The sequence below is a fragment of the Cebus imitator genome, unplaced genomic scaffold (genome assembly GCF_001604975.1).
Source record: "Cebus imitator isolate Cc_AM_T3 unplaced genomic scaffold, Cebus_imitator-1.0 Scaffold594, whole genome shotgun sequence".
In the NCBI taxonomy this organism is placed as follows: Eukaryota; Metazoa; Chordata; class Mammalia; order Primates; family Cebidae; genus Cebus; species Cebus imitator.
Genome location: NW_016107909.1, coordinates 670,291 through 694,929, shown reverse-complemented (window position 1 = coordinate 694,929; position 24,639 = coordinate 670,291). Strand labels below are relative to the sequence as shown.

Sequence of the window (24,639 nt, the reverse complement as noted above, 5' to 3'; positions counted from 1 at the left end):
GGAGAAAGGCAAAGGCACATCTTACATGGTGGCAGGCAAGAAAGAGAATGAGAGCAAAGTGAAAGGGGAAGCCTCTTAATAAACCATCAGATCCCATGAGACTTATTCACTACCAGAGAACAGTATGGGGGAAAACACACCCATGATTCAATTATCTCCCACCAGGTCCCTCCCACAACATGTGGGAATTATGGGAACTACAATTCGAGATGAGATTTGGATGGGGACACAGCCAAATTATATCAAAAGTAAATTGTTTTACAGGTCTCAAACAGCCTCAGCCAGAACAGATCTGCTTTGATCTCTTTTATTTACTTTGAACTTCACATAAACCTTTTTTTGGTTAAAGGGTTTAGGATGAAAAACTTTGAAAACTCTCACATAAATGATATTTTAAATGCTTTCTAAACACAGTTCCTAAATAATAAAATTGCTTTTTAAAAGAATAAACTATTACGTATTCTTATCCAAAATCTACTGAATATTGGTAAAAGCTAGTTATTGGACATAATCCAAGATTAAATTCTGTCAACTTCCAAAAAAGTGAGGAATTTGACTAGGGAAACAAATATTTAAACTTATATACATATTTTTATTTTTATTTGTCAATTATACCTTACTAAAGCTGGGAAAAATAAAGTTGGTGGAAGGTTTCATGAAAATTGTGATGATTTTCAAGTTAAAATGACTTAGCTTACTGAGCAGATAATTAACTGTTCTACTTTTTCCTACCAATGCCATGTTTCTCAGACACATTCTCAGCATTGTATTCTCCATTATACAAAATGAGAATGTTTCATTCTACTAACTTTCTATAAATTCCACTGGAGAAACTAGTGTTGATGAAGTCTACCAAGTGGGAGTTTTTGAAAATATTCAATTCAAGAATACCATTAAAGGCATCCCAACTCATTGTATGGTAAAGAATCAATTCCTCAGGACTATCAGTTGCTCTTAGTGCTTACTCTTTGGAAGGAACTCAGTTTTTGTGAAATGTAGTTTAAGGCAGTAAATTTATTTCATTTTTAATAAAACTATATATTTTGTCCTTACTAATGCAATAAGGTGAAAAATAGCACAATGTTAGAACTCTTAAGTTAAAACTTTGTCAGCTTTGTCTGAGCAGCATGCAAGTTATCCATTTCCAGGAATGATATTAGGATCATCACAATTTTCATGAAACTTTCCACCAACTTTATAACACAATTTTTAGGGAGAATGATTATGCCTGGAAACAAACTGTCAATACACAAGTAACTAGTTGTTAAAGATTTCTAATTCTGACCAAAGATTTTTACCTTCCAGGTATAAACATGGAAATAAACACTAACACTTTAGTTTTGAAAGCGACCATCTCCTATCAACGTTCTGAGTTGGGGGAAAGCTAGTTAATATTCAGGGCTCTATAGACTACGAGCATGAAGATGAAAAATGAAACAAAGTCATTTGGCATGTAGGTATTGAGCTGCATTACTACAGCCCTGGCGTTTGCAATCCAAAGAAACTGATTTTAGCTTTGCTTTGTCACACTGTGTCTCCTGAAGGGCCCACACCACACAGTTATTTGCCAAAACAAAATACAGATATTTGACAAATTACAAATAAATCTTGGGCTAAAGAGTTATTTCTAGACTTGCTCTTGAATCTCTAGAGTTTTCTATTTATTGGAAGTCCCTAAGTTACGTGTTCCCAGGAAGCAATGTTTTTGCCTGTAAGAATTGCCTTAACAATTTTCCTGAGCTGTCCACTGAATATGCCTTTCTTAAGTGCTAGTGACTGCAGCTACAGGCGGTCCGGAGCAGTGATAGCAGGAGTGGCTGCGGGAGCAGCAGTGATAGTAGTGGGTCCCCTGTGCCCGGCATCTCCGAGGCAGCCCACTGTGCTGCCCGGAACCTCACGTGACCAGGCAGGACCTGCTCCCAGGCTCGGAGCCTCACCTGCTCCAAGACCCTAACCCCACATTGCCATTCTCGCCCATGGCCGCTGCAGGTAGGGCACTGGGAGGGGGTAAACAGTCCCCAGAGCCCATCTCTGGGACTCCCCCAGTGCCCACCACCCTGGGAGCTGCCGCAACGGGTCTGGGCTGAGTTGCCCACTGGTGGGGCAGCAGCGTGGTCCGGCACGGCATTGGCGGGGTGGGCAGAGAGGAGCCGAAGGTGGAGCTGGGCCCCTGCAGATGAAGAGGTGACTAAGAGACCATGGGACTACCTGCTTGCATAGAGAAGCTAGACCATTCTAGCGCCTACTCTCTGCTGAAAGCTGAACACAGTGGGACAACCTGCCTGCAGAGAGGAGTTTCTAACTCCAGGGCTTCCTGTCTGTTAGGAGCTGAACACTTGTTGGGACACCCTGGCTACGAAGAGGAGCTGCCCACTGTGGGTGTCCTGTGAGCTGTTCTGTATTCAATAAACTTCCTCTTCTTCTTGCTTCCAAGTAGATGAAATTACAGGCACCTGCCACCATGCCTGACTAATTTTTTTTGTATTTTTAGTAGAGATGGGGCTTCACCATATTGGCCAGGCTCGTCTTGAACTCCCGACCTCAGGTGATCTGTCCACCCCGGCCTCCCAAAGTGCTGGAATTACAGGCATGAGCCACTGCACCTGGCCTCAGGTAACTCTCAAATCAGGTTCTCCATTAGTATATCCTGACTTTTAATTTAGTACAATTATTAAAATAGTTGAAGTTCAGAAGCCGAGCCTATAAAAAACACAAAGGTTAGGTGGCTAATGAACAATTTATGCTTTACTTCTGGTTTCAGATAGCTCGGGCTTTTACATTCCTAACAAATTAACTATTTATTGGAAATTACACAGAACACATCATGTAAGTTATCATAATGTCCATTGTTTCACAACTCCTATTCATTTCCTTCCCTATCTAACACAGAAGATGGATTAAGCACTTGTCAAGTTCCTCCCCCCTGGCTGGGAGAGGTCCTCAGCTTTATTCCCTAAGTAGCTGACTCAGCAAACATCTGCCCATTCCATTACCTCACATTTCACTTCCTGATCAGATTTCCTCTTGAAGAGTCAGCTAGACCTATACCAGGGCAGAGTGTTCTGTTTTGTGTCTGATAAAAATCGCTTGCCCCAACTCTTTTCTGTAACTCTCTTAGGTCTGGCATCCATTGAAATTTGAAGGGGAAATCTGTACTTGTCTGTTGGAAGAAGATGCTGTGAAAACAGCTTATTGTATGAGGGTAAACAAGTTTCTTTCTAGCTGGATGCCTCAGAATTTTTAACATGATACTATAAGGATGAATTTCCAAGAAAGGAATATCATAGACAGAATTTTTAAGATATGTTTGACTATAGAAACCTTTTTTAATTAGAGCCTTTAAAGAAATCAGATTTCTAAATTTGAACCTTAGCTCCTTGTAATTACTGAATTCCTCAACTCTTTGCACGAATTTCACTTCTATAAAGGTGAACTTGCGTACTTCACTGGAATATAAAAAGAAATTAGTTACTTCAGGTAAAGGCCATAGGGATAGACTTGGATGAAGTTTCTTTCTCCTTAATTTAGAGACATGACAATGGTATAATGAGTTAAGGGTGAACAACAACAAAAAAAGTGGAATAATATATACATAGTTTCAGTGATGTTTTTGTAGACTGATTTTTAAAGCATTAATAGTAAAATGACTCTAACAGCTTCAAAGTTGGCTTGCCATTTTCCTAAATGCCTATAGGAAAAAAAGCTAACAAAACTTTTCTATCACCATATATGGAAACTATCAATAAAATAAGGCAACAAATGAATTTATGTTTTAGGAAGCTCCCACCCAGAAAAACAATTATTGCTAAACCCTTAGTATTTTCACTTGCTTAGTCACAGAGGCAGTGGCTGGGTGAGATTAACCCTCTGTTAGTTGTAAATGTTTGCCTTTATTTTGGGATGAGTACCAATCAATTACTGTTGGGAAAACCACTGGATGACTAACCTCAGACATGCTTACATCGGAGACTAATAAACCTTGAAATGTCACTTCTTTAACTTGAATTTTTTCATCTGAATTCTAGCTATTTTTTGGAATGGAAATAATGTCAAATAAGTTTGAGATTAGTCAAAACATGGACCTAATAGAGAACTTCATATCACATAGAAGGGGACATCTTTACCATTAACATGAACTGATGAGACATTTATCGGCAAGGCTCTTAAATTCCTTATCTTCTGGTTTAAGATGCTTTGGATTTTATTCTCTTTTACTGCTCTTTGCTCAGTAGAAGGAAACTGGAACACCATAATGATATCTGCTTTCACACCATCTTTGTCTGGACTATGACACACAAAAGAAAGGTACATTTTCAAGGAAAACATCTGCAATTGTCCTTCAGTCTTTGCTGTATCTTCCTTCCCTGAATGATGCCTCAGTTTCTGACAGTGTCAAGTGCTGATCCTCTTATGTCATTCTGACCCATGGTCATTTCATATGTTCCATCTTCTAGCTCTTGAATCACCTCTACAGGGTCCATGACATTTGACCCTCTAATGACAGTGCAGTAATTAAAAAGATAATAAGTTTAATTTTCTAAAGATCCTTGTTTCTCTTTGGTCAGCTCTGTTTTTAAGAGTTCGTCATTTTGAGTTAAAATATGTCTCCCTTTATCTCCCATTCCATAAGGCTTAGGTATACCAGTTGGAACATGCATAAAATAATTTCCTCTTCTACCCCAAATATTTGAAGACAACAATATTGTGGTCCCTGAGTCTTCTCCAAATTAAACATGCCTAGTTTCTTCAACTTTTATCTTATAAACAGGTTCAAGTTCTGTTACCTGAGGAACTGAACCTTTAAATACTCTTAAAATAGGAAAACCAACTACAGATTTAAAACAACAACAACTGAAACTGATACATATTAATCTGTTATCTCTCCTATACTTTTTTTGTGCAAAAAAATAAAAAGATGTAAAAAACACTAGAGGACCATCTTCCTGAATCTTTTGGCTGAACTTTTAAATACTCCTAAAACAGGAAAACCAAATACAGTTTTAAAAAAAAAAACCTGAAACTAATACATATTGATCTGTTATCTCTCCTATTGTTTTAAGCTGTAAAAACCACTAGAGGCCCATCTTCCTGAATCTTTTGGCTAAGAGGAAGAAATTATTTCAATTCTGAGACAATTTATGTATTATCGTTCAGTTAAGCTCTGGAATATAAAGATCTAAATAACTCGAATTTTATGTCGAATTGTCAAAAAGGTGACTAATTCTACTTCTTAAATCTGAGGAATTAACGTTTTTACCACGTGTTATACAGTGATGATGGCTGCCATCCCAAGGAGCTCCTAAGAGTATGATAATGTTGTTATCATAATATAGCAAATCAGAATTTGAAAACAGAAAAAATGAAATCCAGAAAGTTCTAGAATTTATGTGCTTTTTATCTCCTAAGTATTGTAGAAATTACCCAATTCATGTTATAAAATCCTAATGACATGAGGCATGCCTTAGTTGATGGGGTTTGAGTCCTGGTTCTGTCACTTCTCAGTAAAGACAAATAACTTGGAGTACATCTGCCAACAAAGCATTATTATTCTATTGGTAAGAAAGTGATTATTATTTTCTTTAAATAAATCAAACTCTGAATATATTATTTTTCTTTATCTTTAAGAAATATGAGTCATACAGGCTCATGGATTGGTGTGTATGATGTATATGTTCTGCTGTGTAATTTTCAAAATAGCATGTTTGAAACTTCCGAGCAACGCTGCAACTGATATGAGTCTTTCCCCCTCCACCACAACAAAAAGAAAATTTACTAGAACACGAATATCTTTTCGTTTAGGCATGCCTCATGTCATTAGGCTTCATTACAGGTAAAATTTGTGATACCATTTTGTAGCCCACTTTGCCTTCTTAACATGTTTGAAATGACATAGTTGTCAAAAGAATACAGTTTGGTGCATGCAATGACAAGCTACTGGGTTTTCCCAAGGCCACGAGTTCTGGTAGGTTCCAGGCCTTACAATAAGTTGATGGAGTTTGAGTCCTGGTTCTGTCACTTGGGAAACTGTCAGTTGGGGAAGTGTGAACACATTACTTACCCTCCCTGAATCTTAGTCTTTTTGTTGACAAAATGGTGGTCAGCCCTATATTTCAAGACTGCTTTAAAGATCATGTTTATGAAAAATTCTAGCCAAAAGCTTAGTTCATAGACACACACAATACATGAGAGTCCCTGTCTCCTGTGTTCTTTTTTCTTCCAGTCTTGTGATTCCACCTTTGCCCAAACATACATACGTCAGTCTGACTACTTGGTTCTTGATATAGTGCTTCTTCAAGGCAGAATTTATAAATATCTCATCCACCTGTTATACAACAAGAGAGAAACTATGTATTAATAATATCTTTTATAATAAGAATATGTCCTTGATTAAATGTTAAAGCAATAGAAATTTTTTCACAGGACTAATATGATTTAAATTGGTGGTTCTCAGCTTTCACAGTGCAACAGAATCATTTGCTGAATTAAAAAAATTATGGATGCCAGAGGCTGTCTTCAAGAATTTTGATTTTGATTGGTCTAGAGGGGATCTAGACACTCATATTTTAAAAAAATCTACCCCAATAATTCTACTATGATAGGTCTCTGGAGTAGAAGACATCTTGCCAAAACCATAGAAGGAGTAGCAGAGAGATACAGAGCAGAGATGGATATTCAGGGAGGCTTTGAATGGTGACAGAGAAAACGCCGTCTCAGTCCTGGATATAAGCCCATGCTACTGCTCACAAATTGGCAAGCTTGGCAAAGTTACTGAATCAATTTTAGCCTCAGTTTTCTAACCTGTAAAACAAAGATATTGATCTGTTACTCATAAGGCTATGAAGCTTAAACACATATAAAATACTGGGTAAGTTTTGGCAGTTAATTGCTGATGGTTCTCTAGCCTCCATCCTGGCGTTATAGGTCTTAACTCTTCAGGCCTTTGCTTGTAAGGTATAAGGAGGAGGCACTAAGGATTTGGGAGAGAGCTAGAGATTTTTAAATTGTTGTCGATTGTGAACTGTAGGGTAAATCAGGGAGGAAAAAAGAATTAGATGGTGTTGCAGTATTAGGTCAAATTTGTTACTCAGTTTAGGTCACAAAGGTAGGAGAAGCAGAGCCACTGCTTTTGGTCCATATGCACAGTTTTCATCAACTGCCACAGTACTGTGATGCTGTGGTCTATCACACCTAGCATTTGGCTTGCAGTATCCCCTAGCACTCGCTTGGCAGAAATAGTGTCATCTCAGTGTAGGCAAGGTACTGCAGTTCATGTTGAACAGATAAACCAAATGTGCACAAAAAATATCCCAAATCCTCAAGGAATGAGAAGAAAAACCAGCTGTCATTACTAAAACACATACATACAAATATAGGGAAAGCTGTTTCAAGGATCAAGGAGCATGTTTATAACTTCCTTAGCATGCTCAGGAATTCATAAATGCTTCATCAGGAAGCACATTATTTGTTATCTTCCTTAACTCTTATGGAAAATCTGTGAAATAAGAAGTATTTTCATTCCTATTAGAAGAGAAACCTGTGACTCAGAGGCATTTGTGAATTTCCCTGGCATCATGCAGATACTAACAAGCTGGGACTGAAACCCAACTCTTCTATCTGTAGGATCTGCCTCTTCCCACTCAATCACACTGCCACCATGTGTGATTGATAAATGTCATGTAAATTTTACTTCAATTTCTTTCACAGAACACATAGTAATAGGTTATCAAATAATTTATTGGCCTAATGTATAAAACTTATAAAGATAGAGACTTGGTAATAGCCTTAAACTTAAGATCAAAGATAGCATTTAGAAAATAAATTGCTAGTATCCAAAATATGTCCTTATTGGTACTTAAATAAAGAAAGCCTAAATGGACTGAGGTGGTGTGGAGTTTATATGCTAGAAATGAAACTCATTTGGAAGACATGTTTTCAAAAGGGTGACTTTATTATAATCATTTCTCTTTCGTCACCCATAGCCAGCTTACCACTCAGTATGGAGGCGGGGGAGTCCACAAAAAAAAAAAAAGAGGCAAACAAAATGGAACAGGGAGAGAAGTGATACATTTTAGAAGGAAGAAAAGTACATAGCAGTAGGATATTTAAAGAAGTTTGGTTTGTAATTACCCTCTAAATAAGTTCAACCACAATTGATTCCTGGCCATTTGTAACTTGGTGAAGGCATTGCATTAAGTTTTTGACTCTAGGTGACATCATCAATCTGTTAAGGTGCTTGCTATGAACATCTAAACCAAGCATCAGTTTTATCTTTGAATGATTAGGTTGTCTGGGAAGATAGGAGCTGAAAAAATAACAAGAAGAATCTAGGCAGAAGTAACCTTGGTGATTACAATAATAAAAAGGATTCTTCTTTGTAAAATTCTAGGACCCTCTCTATAAAAAAGTCTTGTTTACTAGATCAGAGGAGGCCTCGGAATCTTATAGGTGATACAGGTAGTCTGAGGACAACACTTTGAGAAATGGGATAGAGGGACTGGTAAAAGGAGTTTCTATAAAATGAATTTACAACAGGTGGAAAATCAGAGAAAAGATGAACATAAGCTTTATTGCTGAATGGATCTTATATATAAAGTAGCTTTCTAAAGACCCTGAAATACTTTCCCTGACAGATGATGGCTTACATCATTAGAAAAATTATTTCTGCCAACATTCTGGCATTCCAAGTTCCCAGAAGATTCAGAGGAACTTATATTTTTAAAGCTGTGTGCCAGCTTGTTATAGATCTATTATTATCTATACATCCTAATAGAGTTAGCAATTTGTAAATCTATCCTACCTCCCTCTTTAGGGCATTTGTAGAATTTTGTAGTTGGAGTTAGTCTCCTAGCATTGAACAAAAGACCCTGTTCCAGGGCAGGATCTCTTTCTGCTTGATGATTTTGAAATGCTGTAAATTACACTGCGATTAATTTCTAAGAGGGCAATTGAAGGTTAGTTGGGTGTTTAATAGAAGAGTTAGGGAGAGGCTGTCAACTCAAACAAACAGACTCGCCCAGCCATTCAGCTCTCATTCCTGAATTAACTCTGTTTATACATGTTGCCTGCTTTTCTCTGCAGATGCTTCCTGACCGGCTCCCCTTACAGCAATCTATGTATTCACTTAGGGAGTGTTTTGTGGCTAACACTACAAACCTCAGATTGATATGCCACCGATGACTGGTATATAGAATATAAATAATATATAAAAGCTGTTTTTCCCCAACACAACACCAGGTGAACTGCTTAGAATGAAAAAAACCAAAACCATGCTGTGAAAAAACTAGATGTTTTTGCTTTTTCCTAATTAAAATAAGAGTAACATGCAAAGGATATTATATAAGAGGGCTTTTTAAAAGACACTTTTAGCAGTAAATAAAGCTTCACTGAAGTTTTATTGCTACAAGGATTGAACTCAAGGTAAAAACAGGAAATGGGAACCTTTGAGCCTCTGTTCATAATGTTGGACATTCAAGGACCTCTCCCTCTGTGACCAACCGCGAGCCCAGTCCTTCTTCAACACCACCAGTACTTTCAGGCAAGTCCCTCATTTTCCTGCATACTTGCCCCTCTCAGGCTGTTTCTTTGGTCTGTGGCACCCTTCTCATACTGTGTTCCTGAATCACAAGAATCCTTCAAGGCCAATCTCAGATAATACCTTCTTTGGGGATATTCTTTAATCTCAAACTAATCTATCTTCCTTCTGTCTCAATTTTTCTTATCCCTCTTACACCTTCTGTTCTTTAATGTAGTTATTTACACAAATATAGTGTCTCTTTTATTAAATGGCAAACTCTTTATGCGTAGAGATGGTGACTTATCTTTTAATACGCTATAAAATCTAGCAAAGTGCTTTGCATACCGTTGGTATGCAGTATTTGTTGAATAAACAAATGAATAAAAAGGTGAGAATTTGTTTATCAGAAAGTTTCACATTTACCAGGGAAATTTTACAAGACTTTTTAAAGTGCTTGCATTACATCAGGTTGAGATCAATCCTCCTAGAGAAGAAAGATGAATTGCACATGAGTTATTGGAAGGAATTTTTTTTCCTGTTTGTGAACATTTTCAGGTAATTGGTTATTTGTGAAAAGCTCCTCCTTGGTAAGTCTATGATAATTATAATAGTAGGAATCACTGTTGTCTGCCATATATGCACCAAGCACAGATGTCATTGTGTTTGAACTCAATTGCTTTCAAATCAACCCTCTAAGGTGAGTACTATGATCATCCACATTTCATAGAAGAGGAAGTGACTTTTCCAAGTTGACACAGCAGTGAGCCACAGAGCTCACTGAAACCAGAGCCATGTTAATGTCTTCACAGTGCCTACCTCAAGATGAGCATGCAGGTAGGTTCCCACTAAGGCCTCCTATCCACTGATGGGCAGCAAGCAGTTTGTAAGCAGATCAGAAACTGTTGCACCCCTTTCTAAAGGCAGCCTGTTTTCTTTGCTCTCCAAAAATAAGAACCATAATCTTGGTAGTTTTTATTGCAATCCCTTAATATTCTTATCATGTCTATATAAAACTCGAGGATTATTTTGATTCAAGAAGTCAGCTGTGAACCATTCTCTCAAGCCTGGATAGACCTTAGTCAACCTGAGTACTGAGTGATGCTCATAGAATTTTGAGGCTTGTTGGCCTTCTTGGGGTCAGGTTTAACTGCAACATAACTTTAAGTGCTGTGTCTATTGGTGAAAGCAGTTGGATCCATTGTCATACAAGGTGTATGGGCGTGGAGGGTGACATGAGACTCTGACTTTCTGATCACTAAACAAAGATGTAATCAGATCATCAAATGGGATGTGGTATTTTGTGATGTCATCAGTCATTTCTTTGATTGCACTGGTCCTTCTTTAGTGTTTCTTTGTGGAATGTCAGAAGGAAATGTACAGACAACAGTGACTAATCACATGTAATAAGTAGCACTACATTAGATATCTGTATTCCAAATTTGTTTATATTTCTGATATTAAGAGGCAAAATATTTATAGAATTTAAAAGTTTGCAATTAAGGATTTTAAAGAATAAAGTATGAATTTTCAGTGTACCACCAAAGCCTAGATCTTTGAATTGCTTTTTTAAAGGAGGAAAATATCTAATTTGCATCTATTTAAAGTTGTACTAAAGATATTTAAAACCAGAGTACCCAAAACAAGGGAAGGTCATTATTTAGAAGATTCATGTCCTCTCCAGGTTTGTTGTCTTCTAAATCTCTAAATTTGATTAGTTTATGAGAGAGAGAGAGAGAGAGAAAGTGAAAGAGAGAAAGAGAGAGAGAGAGAAAGAGAGAGAAAGAATCATTTTTCTTAGACTTTTATAGTGCCTAACATCATGCTGTATTTGCTGAATGATGAATGATAAACTAAATAAATTCTCCTGTGAAGACTATGCTATACTTACAACTTTATCAGGAAATTTAGAAATAGTCCATACTGCTGCTTTTCTCAAAAGCCTTCCTGCAAAAAGCATACCCCTTGACATCTTTCCTCCAACTATAAATTGCTCACACTAGATATACATACGATATGCCAACTTCCCTCTTCTCTACTACAGTTCCTTCTACCTTTGCCTTCCTCACCAAAAACTGATACAGGGAAATGAGAATGAGAATACTCTATAATAAGTATACCCAATGTATCTATTAAGAAAACATGAACTAGTACAGCATAGAAGATTTATAATCTTTACGGATTTAAAAAATTTTATGGGAGAAGAACTGATTTAGGTTTTAATTATTTTGTCTTCTCTCTTAGCTGAGCCCCTTCCTGACAGTAGAACAATTTAGTGGAAAGAACACATGTGTGGAGTTACCTAGCTGACTTCAAGTTTTCCCTCCATCATTTGCCAGCTATGGGCCTTAACTTTAGAGGCTTGGTTCTCTTACCTGTAAAGAGGAGACATAGTGCCTTCCTTGTGGTGTTACATTTAGATTAGATATGAAATATAAAATGATTAGTTTTTTCTTTGAGGATTCAAATTAAAGATCCTGAAGGTAGGGGTTATGATACACATTTTCCTCTTTTAGACTTGCTTTATCTTCAATGACAGAATAAGCATAAGTCTGAGCTTTCAAATAACAACTCAGTCATGTTCTAGATCAAAATTTTTAAGTCTGAACATGAAGTTTCTTGCTAGTCTCTGCTTATTTCTTTTCTTAAAGATTCCAATTCCAATCTCTCTTTCTAGACATAGCCAGACTCCAAGCATTTTAGAAATAGAAATAAAATTCTAAGCCCCCCAGTAGACTGAATAGGTCCCCTCTTCACCAAGGGGACCTCAGATAAACCTTAAAAACTGAGTTCCTAGCCGTGATGGAATGGGATGGTGGACACACTTCAGTATATCTCTTCCTTATTAGTTTTTACCCAGAATTCTTTCCTAAGAAGTAAGCAGACTCCAGCTTTAGAAAACAAGAAACAGATGACTGATTTATCACCTTAAGCCAACCAGTCAATCATCCAAGGCTGCCACTGGCCTTTACCACCGTCTTTGCAGTTTCAACATAACAACCCACCAGTTTCACCATTGATCCTTTCCTAAATACTAGCTAACATCTCCAGACTATTTTTAAAAATAACTCAACTTTTATTTTAGATTTGGGAGTACATATGCAAGTTTGTTACATGATTGTATGTGTGATACTGTTTTGGGGTATGAATAGACCTGTTACCTAGGTAGTGAGCATAGTACCCAATAGATAGCTTATCAGTCTTTGCACCACTACTGTTTTCCCCTTCTAGTATTCCCTAGTATCTGTTGGTCCCGTATTTGTCCAAGTGTACCCAAGGCTTTGCTCTTACTCATAAGTGAGAACATGTGATATTTGTTTTTTTTGTTCCTGTGTTAACTCAGTTAGGATAATGGCCTCCAGCTCCACCCATGTTGTTGCAAAGTACATGATTTCATTCCTTTTTATGGTTTCATAGTGTTTCATTATATTAATATGTATATATATGTACCACAATTTCTTTGTCCAATCCACCATTGATGAGCATCTAGGTTGATTCCATATCTTTGTTATTGTGAATACTGCTATAATTAACTTAAGAGTGCAGTTGTCTTTTTGGGAGAAAAGTTTATACTTCTTTGGGTATATACCCAGTAAGAGGATTGCTGGATTGAATAGTAGTTCTATTTTAAGTACTTTGAGAAGTCTTCAAACTGCCTTCGTCAGTGGCCTAACCAATTCATATTTCCAACAGTATTTAAGCATTCTCTTTCCTCCACAGTCTCATCAGGATCTATTATTTTTTGACTCTTTAATAAGAGCCATTCTAACTGGTATGAGATAGTATCTCATCGTAGTTTTGATTTGCATTGCTCTGATATTTAGTCAAGTTGAGCTTTTGTTCATATGTTTGTTGACTGCTTTGTATGTCTTCTTTTGAGAATTGTCTTTTCATGCCCTTTGCCTATTTTTTAATGGGGTTATTTGGTTTCTTTTGCTAGTCAAGTTGTTTAAGTTCTTTACAGATTCTGGACATTAGACCTTTTTAAGATGCATAGTTTGCAAATATTTTCTCCTATTCTGTAGGTTGTTTGTCTACTCTGTTGATAGTTTCTTTTACTGTGCAGGAGTTCTTTAGTTTAATTAGGTTCAACTTGTCAATTTTTTGTTTTTATTGCAATTGCTTTTGAGGACTTAGTCATACATTCTGTGCCAAGACTGATGTCTACAATAGTGCTTCCTATGTTTTCTTCTAATATTCTTATATGAATTGTTTGTGGTCTTACATTCAAATCTTTAATCCATCTTGAATTAGTTTTTGTATACAGTAATAGGTAGGGGTCTAGTTTCATTCTTTTGCATCTGACTAGCCAGCTATTCCAGCACCATTTATTGAATAGAAAGTCCTCTCTCCATTGCTTTTTTTTTTTTTTTTCACTTTATCAAAGATCAAATGGCTGTAGATACGTGGATTTATTTCTGGGTTCTCTATTCTGTTCCATTGGTTTATATATCCGTTTTTGTACCATTACCATCCTGTTTTGATTACTGTAGACTTATTGTTTGAAGTCAGGTAATGTGATGCCTCTGGCTCTGTTCTCTTTGCTTAGGAGTGCCTTGGCTATTGAGGCTTTTTTTGGTTCTGTATGAAGTTTAGAAAAGCTTTTTTCTAATTCTGTGTGGAAAATTATGTCGGTAGTTTGATAGGAATAGCATTGAATCTGTAGATTGCTCTGGGCAGTAGGGCCATTTTAACAATATTTATTCTTCGAATCCATGTGCATGGAATATTTTTCCACTCGTTTGTGTCATCTCTGATTTCTTTCAACAGCGTTTTGTAATTCTCCTAATAGAAATATTTTACCTCCTTTATTAGATGTACTCCTAGGTACTTCATTTTTGTGTGTGCAGCTATTGTAAATGGGATTGTGTTCTTGAGCTTGGACATTATTGTTTAGAAATGCTACTGAATTTTGTACATTAATTTTGTACAACATTTTACTGAAACTTTACTGAAGTTGCTTATCAGTTCTGGAACCCTTTTGTGAAGTCTTTGGGGTTTTCTAGGCATAGAATTATATTGTCAGTGAAAACAGACAATTTGGCCTCCTCTTTTCCTATCTGTATGCCTTTTACTTCTTTCTCCTGCCTGATAGCTCTTTCTAGGACTACTCATACTATGTTGAATAGGAGTGGTGAGAGTGAACATTCCTGTCTTGTTCCTGTTCTTAAGAAGAGTGCCTCCAGCTTTTGCTTATTCAGTGTGATGTTGGCTGTGGGTTTGTCAGAGATGGCTCTGATTATTTTGAAGTATGTTTCTTCAATGCCTAATCTGTTAAGAATTTTTATTATGAAGGAATGTTTAATTTTATCAAAACTTTTCTACATCTATTGAGATGATTGTATGATTTTAATTTTTAAATATTTTTGAAATGGATTTTCTCTCTGTTGCCCAGGCTGGAGTACAATGACACAATCTGGGCTCACTGCAAGCTCCATCTCCTGGGTTCAAGCGATTCTCCTGCCTCAGCCTTCTGGGTTTCACCATGTCGGCCAGGCTGGTCTCAAATTTGTGACCTCATGTAGTTTGCTCACCTCAGCCTCCCAAAGTGTTGGGATTACATGTGTGAGCCACCACACCTAGCCAATTGTATGGCTTTTGTTTTAAATTTGGTTTATGTGGTTAATCAAATTTATTGATTTACATATGTTGAAACAATCTTGCATCCCAGAAATAAAGCCTACTTGATTTTGGCAAATTAACTTTTTGTTGTGCTGCTGGATTTGGTTTGCTGGTATTTTCTTGAGGATTTTTATATCTATGTTCATCAGGGATATTGGCCTATAATTTTCTTTTTTCATTGTGTCTTTGTCAGGGTTGGATATTAGGATAATGTTGACTTCATAGAATGATTTAGGAAGAAGTCTCTTCTCCTTCAATTTTTTGGAATAGTTTCATTATAATTGGTCCTAGCTATTCCTTGTATTTCTGTTAGAATTTGGCTATAAATCCATCTAGTTTTGGCCTTTTTTTTTCTATTGGTTGGTAGGTTTCTTTAAAATTACTGATTTAAATATGAAACTCAATATTGGTCTGTTCAGGATTTCAATTTCTTCCTGATTCAATCTTGGAAGGTCGTGTTTTTCCAGGAATTTACCCATTTCCTCTAGATTTTCTAGTTTATCTGCATAGAGGCATTCATAATAGTCTCAGAGAATCTTTTGTATTTCTGTGGGATTGGTTGTAGTGTTACTTCTGTCATTTCTGATTGTGCTTATTGTATCTTCTCTCTCTTTATAAAATTTTGTTAATCTAGCTAGCAGCCCAAACTGGTTTTAGCTGACTCACAGAGGACGCATAGTAAGGGTTTTGTGCCCTCTGCTTCACCTTTTAACATCAAATGGCTGAAAACTCCACCCTTGGAGCATGCTAACACCACCATTTTTTGAACATGCAACACATGAAGAAGCATGAAACTCAATTGCACAAAGCCATGTTTCTCCTTTCATAAATATTCATGACTACCCCTAGAACTTAATGAACATGTATACTTAGCTAACTAATTCAGCATAAATTCCTGTCTTATCTTTCCCTCCTTGAAAGTGCATATTCTCAGCTTCTGCTGGTCGTTATGCTTCTCAGCCTGAAAGATGGCCAGCTTGCAGCCTGCAGTAATCAGACAGCAGTAATATCTGATTAATAGACTCTTCTCTGAAGGATGATATGAGAGATGACATATGTCTGCTCTACTATCTCAGGGAACAGGGATAGATTATAGCAGTATATGAATATGAACTCATTTTACTTTTGCATCTCCATTTGCTTCAAATCAGTAAACCCCAATATGAGGAAGAAGATGAACTGCAACCTGTCTTCCTTGGTTGTCTAATTAGCACCCACATAGGACAGGCAGAAGAATCTGTTCTATTCATTAGGATTTAGCAACAATAAACAGGAGTGGCTCAGGATGTTGCATGAAGTCTTCCTGTAATTCTTTTAAAGCTAATTTGGTGGGGGATGGGAGGAGAAAAACACCTGTCTTATTTAAACAGAGGTAAAATAACATAAAGCCTTTTCTGACCATGGGAACTCTTGTGGGGTTTTGAAGTTTTTCTGCACTTATTGTTCTCAACATATAATTTAGCTCTTAATTATATCATGTCATATTATTCAATTCCATGTGTGTTACTCACATCTCTCCAAAAAGATTGGGAGCAATTTGAGGAGACAGATCATGTTTTCTCTATTGCAAGACCCAGGTGCCAAGAAATGCATGCAATGAACTCAATAATCATACTATTTATTAGGAGTAGCCAAGATATTTTAACTAGTTATATTAAAAAACTGGCTCACTATATGAATTATAAAAACTGAATCTACCTAACATCACATCCAAAGGTGGACTCCACATGTATTAAAGACCTAATGTAAAAGGTAAAACTATAGAGTTAATAAAAAAATAGTAAAATATTTTTATATCTTAGAAGGGAAGGACTTTTTAAAGAAAAGCATCAGAATATAATCATAGACAAAACAATGATAAAAATGGTTACTTCCAAGCTATAGATTTCTGTTTCATAAAGGACAACATGGTCAATATTAGTAGAAGACAGAATGGATAAGTGTAGTGTCTACAACCAACACACTATTAATATCTAGAAAATATAAAGAACTTCTGCAAAGTAATACAAATGAGGCAAAAAAGCAAGTGTAACAGAAAAACAGGCAAAGAATATGTATAGTTAATTTATAGAAATGAAAGTCCAAAAGGTTAATAATTATATGTAACAATACACAAACTCATTAACAACTAGAAACATTCAAATTAAATTACAAAACCATACTACTTTATACCTATTAGGGTGGCAAAAATTAGAAAGCCAAACAATACCAAGTGCTGTGGACTGAATGTTTGTGTTCCTTGAAATTTATATTTTGAGATCCTAGCTCCCAAAGTGATGATAGTAGGAGATGGGGCCTTTGGAGGGTAGTTAGGTCATGAGGGTGGAGTTCTCATGAAAGTTATTAGCGTCCTTACAAAAGAAAGTTCTTGTATGACTTCTGCCATGAGGGACACAGCAAGGTGGTGTTCCCTGAATTAGAAGCAGTCCCTCACCAGACATTTGCTAGAGTCTTGATCATCTTGATTTTGGAAACTTCAGCCTCTACAACTATGAGAAATCAGTGTTTGTTGTTTAAGATACCCAGCCTATGGTATTTTTTGTTTGTAGTCACTTAAACATACTAAGACACTAAGTTTTGGTAAGATGTGGGGACATAAAAATGCTCATGCATTGTAGATGAGAGTGCACACTGATTCAGCCATTTTGAAGAGCAAACCTGCACCAATTAGTCAAATTAAGTATAAGTAATTCAATGACCTAGTAATTCTGCTTCCAGAAGTACTTGCATAGATCTATATGGGGATAAATAGGAGTCTGTTTAGTGTGGCATTTCTTGGCATGATAAGCAGGTAAACTATTCTGGATACACACTATGAATTAGCAGCTAACAGCAATAAATTAAAGGTATATTTAATAACATAGATATTTTTTAAAATTTTCAGTAAAAAGAGATGAAACAAAAGTGATTTATAACACAAAATATAAGTTAAAAGCATGTGCATACAAAACAACAAAACATATTTTTGTAAGAATGAATACAAGCAAAAGAATACCACATGAAACATAAAATGGTTGCCTGCAAAGGGGAGGCTAAGGGCTTATGCTATAGGGTTAAAGGAGGATAAATAAATAATGACAACCAGAGAAGGGCCTTGCAGGTACCCATGATGATATGTTCTTAATTAACTTAGCCCTAGTCTTTGAAGGAACATATGCTTAACTAATAATACTTAAAAGTCCACTTTTAAATACAGTTTCTGTTCAACGTGCACCTCCGCATTTCTCTCACTTCTTTTAAGACCTATTGCATTCCTGTTGATTTACTTCAGTAAAGACAGAATTTCTTAGTTAACTTACAACAACAGTAACAGTAACAACAGTAATGTTGGCTATAAAACATAAATAAAGCATATTTCAAATTTTCCAATTAAACTATAACATTTTCCATCTTTCAAAGAATGTGTTTATCTTTTTAACTAAGGCAAGTTAAGAGTTTTCTTTTTTTATGTTGAGGACTTTATGTGGAGTCACTTAGGAGTAGAGGAATAGAGGAGATATTTGGGTGTATAGGTGCAGTTTCCAAGTTCATTCTAGCGTAACTCAAGAATTGACTGCAAATGCTCTTTTATAAGATGCTCTGCATGTGAAAGAATGAAGAATCTATAGCAATCTGTAGACATTAATTATTGGTTGGGAAAGATGAGACCATAAAATTTAAAAATTGTTAACTGAAAATAGAGATTATAAACTCTATGATATTATTGTAAATATGATGCCATTAAGTTTACTGTGGACAAGGAGCAAGTGGTGACATGAAAAAATGACAAATGATTTGAGAAAGAAAATGTCTTAAAAATGGTTCTTTGACTAAAACCAATATATTTGTCATTTCTTTCTTTTTAAAAGAAACCTCTGCTTCTGTGCTTCCTAATTAGAAAAATATTTGAACACAGTTTTTGAGTGAGAAGTTCATGGGCATCCTGAGTGGAATGATTATACAACTGAGTGTACTTTTTTCTTTTGGGGGGCAGTCTTTAGCTTTAATAAAATTATTAGCATTTGACTTGATTATTACACAGCAAGTCTGAGTTTTTGTCTTTATCAATATATTTGCAAGACAAAATGAATATAAATTCTGAAAATACTCAAAATCTTAAAATGTGGTCTTACAAAAAAGTATGGGGTCTTATAAAAACTAGTTTTGGTATGATTAGGGTTTTCTATTGGGGAAACATTGTGGTAGAATTGGGGAGGAAATGGGCTATGATATCTTGGCCTCAGTTCTCTCACCTTTAAATAAGGTGGTTGAATTAGAAAGAGTGGCTTATCAGAATCACCCATTTGTTAGACAGGCAGATTCCCTTACTCCCCTCTTGTCACCTACCCATCTATTCAGACTCTGATTAAGCAGTTCTGGGATGGGGCCTAGCAATATGCAAGATGATTCTAATGTGGGTGGTCTGAAAATCTTGATTTTAGAAATGGAGAAATGATCCACCGAATCCCTTCCACTTGCATTATTTTATGATAAAAAGTTTACCTGACTCACCAAATTTTCGGTCGTCTCTCGTAAGTCCTTAGGTTGGTAAGTGTTGCTTTGTCCAAAATTGCTATTGATTTGTGGAACTAAAATTTTAAAGGAGCCACGATAGTACTCCATTTTTTGGTCTGCAATGGAAATGAAGAATAGGAAACTAAATGGTTTGGACAAAGATTTTTTAGAACCCAGCTACAATGGGGCTAATATAAAGTCTTGAATATTTGACTGAATTTCTTTGTAATGGAGTTTTGTTTAAAAAATAATAATGTTTTATATTAATTATAATTGCTGCCATTTACTGAGTTCCTAATATATGCCAGGCACTGTCCTGTGCACTTTTCATGTATTAGCTCATTTAATCCTCATACCAGCTCTATGAGATCAGTATCACCTTCATTTTGCAGATGAGGAAAGTAAGGCACAGAGGCATTAAGTAACTTTTTCTATAACTAGTAGGTGGCCTATCCAAATTTTAAACCCAGACAGTCTAACTGTAGAGCTTGAACATTTCATTGCTACATTTCCCTTTGCTGAGTTGAAATGTGTACCACCGTACACTCTAGTGGAAGTAGAGATAGATAAACGTCCTTGTAAATTTTGATTTGTAACAAGAGAGCCAGGCACACTAAGAAAAACCTGAAAAGAAAGTGTAGAGAAGAGCTGTCTGAGATTGAAGGTGTGTAACAGGGATAAATCTGCTAGGAAATGTAAACAAAGAAAGCAGCTGAGAGTCCTGAGGAATTTGGTAATCTGAGGAGTAAGGCCAAGAGAGGGTAAGAAAGCTACAGAGTTAAAGACAAAGAATGGAAAACACACACACACACACACACACACACACACACACACACACACACACACAAAACAACCTAAATCTTTGAGAAACCTGGCTCGGGGAGGAGGCAGTGGGTTTCTAGACTACAAACCAAGGAAAGAAAGAGGGATCTCAATAGCATATGTCTTAAGTGGGAAAAATGTGGACCTTGTAATACTTTTTTAGACGTCCTGATTGCTTATCCATATAATCCACACTGTTTTCAAACCTTACTCTCATTGTAAAGTGGCTTTTATGCAACCAAATAAACTGATCTGAGAATCTTTTGCCAATGGTATAAACTACAGCTGGGGTTGTCATAAAAGGCCTATTACTATGACCTTAAGCCCTTTAAGGCCCCAAATAGAGTCTTTGCTCCCCCATTGACTCTGTGGAAGTTGACAACAGGTAAGCCCATTAAAGTGAGCAGCCTGAGTTATTTGTTTTATCACATACATCCATGTGAGAGTAACATTGTAGAGATTTGTCAAAAAATATAAATGGCTTGTATTCTTCCCAGAAAGAGACTCAATGTAAAAAGAGGATCTTGAAGTGCATTATTTGTGTAATTACAAATACGTTAGTCGATAAAAATACGATCTCTGAATATTGTTTTGGAAAGAGTAACATTTTTTTCTCGAAAAGTAAATGGTAATATCATGTCATACTTATAGGTTTTCAATCATTTTGAAATTTCTTATTTTAGTAGACATGTGCTTTTCTTTTGCCCTAGAAATGTCAGACAGAAAATGATAGTTCATGGGTGAAAGAGCCAATTTTAATAACTAATTTATCATAGCTTTTCATTTTAATATATAATAAGTAATTGCTTCTTTATTATAATTACTAGTAAGTTTCAGACAATGATAATTTTTGATCTTTTTGTGTAAATACACAAAATAATTCTGGATTGAGAACTCCAAGGAAATTAGAAATCTGTCCACTTTGCTCAAAGCTGTATCCTGAGTATCCAGAAAAGTACTCGCATATAATGAGAATTTAGTGCTTACTTGTTGATTAGATGGCTGAAAAAATTAAAAATACTCTGACTGTGGAAATTTGCAGGTAAGTGTGCAATTTTTTTAGATAAAATTTTATTAACATATAAGTAAATAAAGCTTTGCAGAAAAACAAAATCAAATAGAGTGGAATCTTTAATTTTACCTACCAAATACTAGGAAGTGAACCAGGAGACCTATGGTTACCGCCACCACTGTCAGGGATAACACAATGAGAAGGGCAATCATCCATGGCTTCAGATTTCTACTTCGGGTGCCAAATCCTACTGTCCTGCAAAAAGGAAGGACGCACTGGTTACTTTCAGATTGTAATGCTTGCAGGTTTTCCTGCTTTCCTTAGAAAAGTTCAAATTGCTCTAGCCTGCCTTTCCCTGCAAGAAGTCATTTGTCTTTAATTTTGTTCAAGGTCATTTTGGTCTGAGAAGGTGTGTTAAATAAAAAAAACACATCAGGATCTGGGAATCCCAGTGTTTCTCCTGGTTTCTATTCTAGAGGCATTTGGTGGCCTCTTTGTGGTGGTGAGGAATAGTTTCTCCTAGTGTCATGGTCCAAGGTGGCACACATGTTTGAAAAAGGACTTTTCCACCTTTCTCCGGCACTTTGTTATCTCTTTTATCTATCTATCCTTTTAGAGCTCACAGAGTGATTTTAAATCTAATATCTTATTTATTTTTGTCTTTTATTTTTAACTATTATGAAAATGTTCAAACATAAAAAATTAGGAAGAATAGTGTAATGAACACCTATCTATCTTTCTATATGTATATCATGTTGTTATATCAATTGTTAACACTTTTACTCTATTTGGCTCATTCATTTTTTTCTGCTGCTGTACTTTAATGTGAAATAAGACATCATGACTTTTTACCAAATCATTATTATAAACAATTAGGATATATCCAACATAACCGTGATACTATTAGCACTCCTGAAAAGTTTAATGATATTTCTGCCATATCATCAAAACCTAGTCCATCTTCAAATTCCCTCCATTAGTTTCATTATAATTACAAATGGTTTGTAAAAACTAGGAAATAATCAAGGACCATCTAGTACACTTGGTTGTTATGCCTTCTTAATTTCTTTTAATCTAAAAGAATCCTGCCTCTTTTTTGGTTCTTAATGACATTGACTGCTGAAGAGATCAAGCTAATCATACTTTAGAACGTCTTACATTCTGGACTTGTCTGAAAGCTTTCCTGTGGTATTATTTAACTTGTTCTTCTATATCCCTCATTTCCTATAAGTTGGATTACCTTTAGGTTTTCTTTAGATCTGAAGCCTTGATTAGATTTTGGTTGAACTTATTTGGCAAGAATACTTCAAAGGTGGTATTGTGTATTTTATATTGCATCACACCAGCACCTGTGATCAGCAACAGTGCTTATCACATTGAATCAAGTATTAGTTTCCATGCATGTTGACTTACAGATAACTTCGCAATGAGCTGCGTTAGTCTTGTTCCTCTTTTTACCGCTATGACCCAATAAGGCACCTGATGCAGAGTAGGAATCGTATAAATCTATGAGAGTCAGGCAGGAATGATACCAACATTACGCAGGAAATAACAGAAGATGAGAGATGGGATATCTGTTTAAGGGCCCAGGCGGTCTAACTCTCACGCTTGTTCTCGAAAACTTGCTATAATAGTGAATTTTATTTATACATTTTAGCAGAGTTTATCTCTTTATGTGTATATATTGGTAGCCTAGATTTTTTTCTTTAGAAACAGGATATTTTTCATATTTTTTTCACAGAATTGGTTGATTTATAAAAAGTTTTTGTTTTGAATATAAAACTATTTTTATATATAAATATCAGGATAAAAGGTAAAACTGTTTGGACATAAAATAGTTAAGAAGATAATAGCTTTGGCATAAGTAATAAAATTAATCAAGCAATGTAGTGGAATTTGAAAGACCTGAATTCTATTGAGTAAATATTGACCATGTGTGCACTGACTGAGGAAAAATTATGTAGAGAACTGGCTGTGGAAAGGCAGCAGTTCCTCTGATAGACACGCGCTAACATGCTTGAATATAACAACAAACAGAAGTCCCATGGAACGTGACATTGTTTAACCTCCTAAATGAATTAAAACATAAATTCATAAGTGACGGAGAACTTAAAGACTGTTTAGTGTAAAACAATCACTCTCCAAATGACAAAAATGAAGTCCAGTGATGATGAAGTAATTTTTCCAGTATAATAGAACTAGTAGTCATCTCAAACTCAGATCTTCTAACTTCTAGGACACAAATTTATTCTCAGTGCCCCTCCATTGATTTCATTCAAATTACTGAAAAAATTTATCATCATTTATATATTAATCTATTCATTCACTCATACATGTTCAATTTGTTTGACTCTTTGTTTTCTCATAGAATCTTATCAATATGTCTCCAAGTCATTTGAAAAGAAAAAAAGACCAAAGGAGAAAAGTTAAAACTCAAGGAAATTTATAAGCTTTAAATCTATTTTCCCATTAGAGCACGGTTGCTCTGAGTAAGATAAATAGAGAAAGTTGATGAAAGAATCACATCTCCCACCACCAAGACACACATAATGTCACACTGCTAGGAACTGAACCATGGGATCAGAGCTGAAGATTGGTTCCATACCCATTGACACACTGATCAAGTGTCATGGAAGTCATATGTTCAAATTCCACAGAAGGAGCTGTGAGCATCAGAGAGAAAATGGTGGCCAACAGACTAGGGTGATAAGTTGTTAGAGTGTTTCTCCTTTTGAGGAAACATTTAGGTAATGAAGCAGATGTACACTGCCAGATTACAAAAGCTGCAGAAACCATAGGTTAAAGCTACAGCTACTAAACCCTATCTGAATATATTTTCAACTTACTGCCCACTTTTATGAATATAAACAAGGAATAAATAAAAACAAGAATGAATCACCACCAGGTGTGGTGGCTCATGCTTGTAATCCCAGCACTTTGGGAGGCTGAGGTGGGCAGATCACTTGAGGTCAGGAGCTCATGACCCTCCTGACCAATGTGGTGAAAACTTTTTTCTACTAAAAATACAAAAATTAGCTAGGTGTGGTGGTGTACTTCTATAATCCCAGCTACTTGGGAGACTGAGGCACCAGAATTGCTTGAACCAGGAAGGCGGAGGTTGTAGTGAGCTGAGATTGCACCACTGTACTCCAGGCTGGGTGACAGAGCGAGACTCTGT

General features: G+C 36.0%; 1 protein-coding gene across 1 annotated transcript in view; it reads right to left on the bottom strand.

Annotated features, from left to right (window-relative positions):
* The window catches only part of TMPRSS11A (transmembrane serine protease 11A), a 50,356-nt gene that overhangs the window by 16,290 nt on the left and 9,427 nt on the right, over nt 1–24,639 (bottom strand). The window contains exons 2-5 of the mRNA XM_037734241.1: nt 21,595–21,716; nt 19,625–19,743; nt 6,255–6,322; nt 4,125–4,285 (exon numbers count right to left, since the gene is read on the bottom strand). Of these exons, the coding sequence (XP_037590169.1) occupies nt 4,125–4,285; nt 6,255–6,322; nt 19,625–19,743; nt 21,595–21,716 (470 nt within the window). The remainder of the gene's footprint in view (nt 1–4,124; nt 4,286–6,254; nt 6,323–19,624; nt 19,744–21,594; nt 21,717–24,639) is intronic.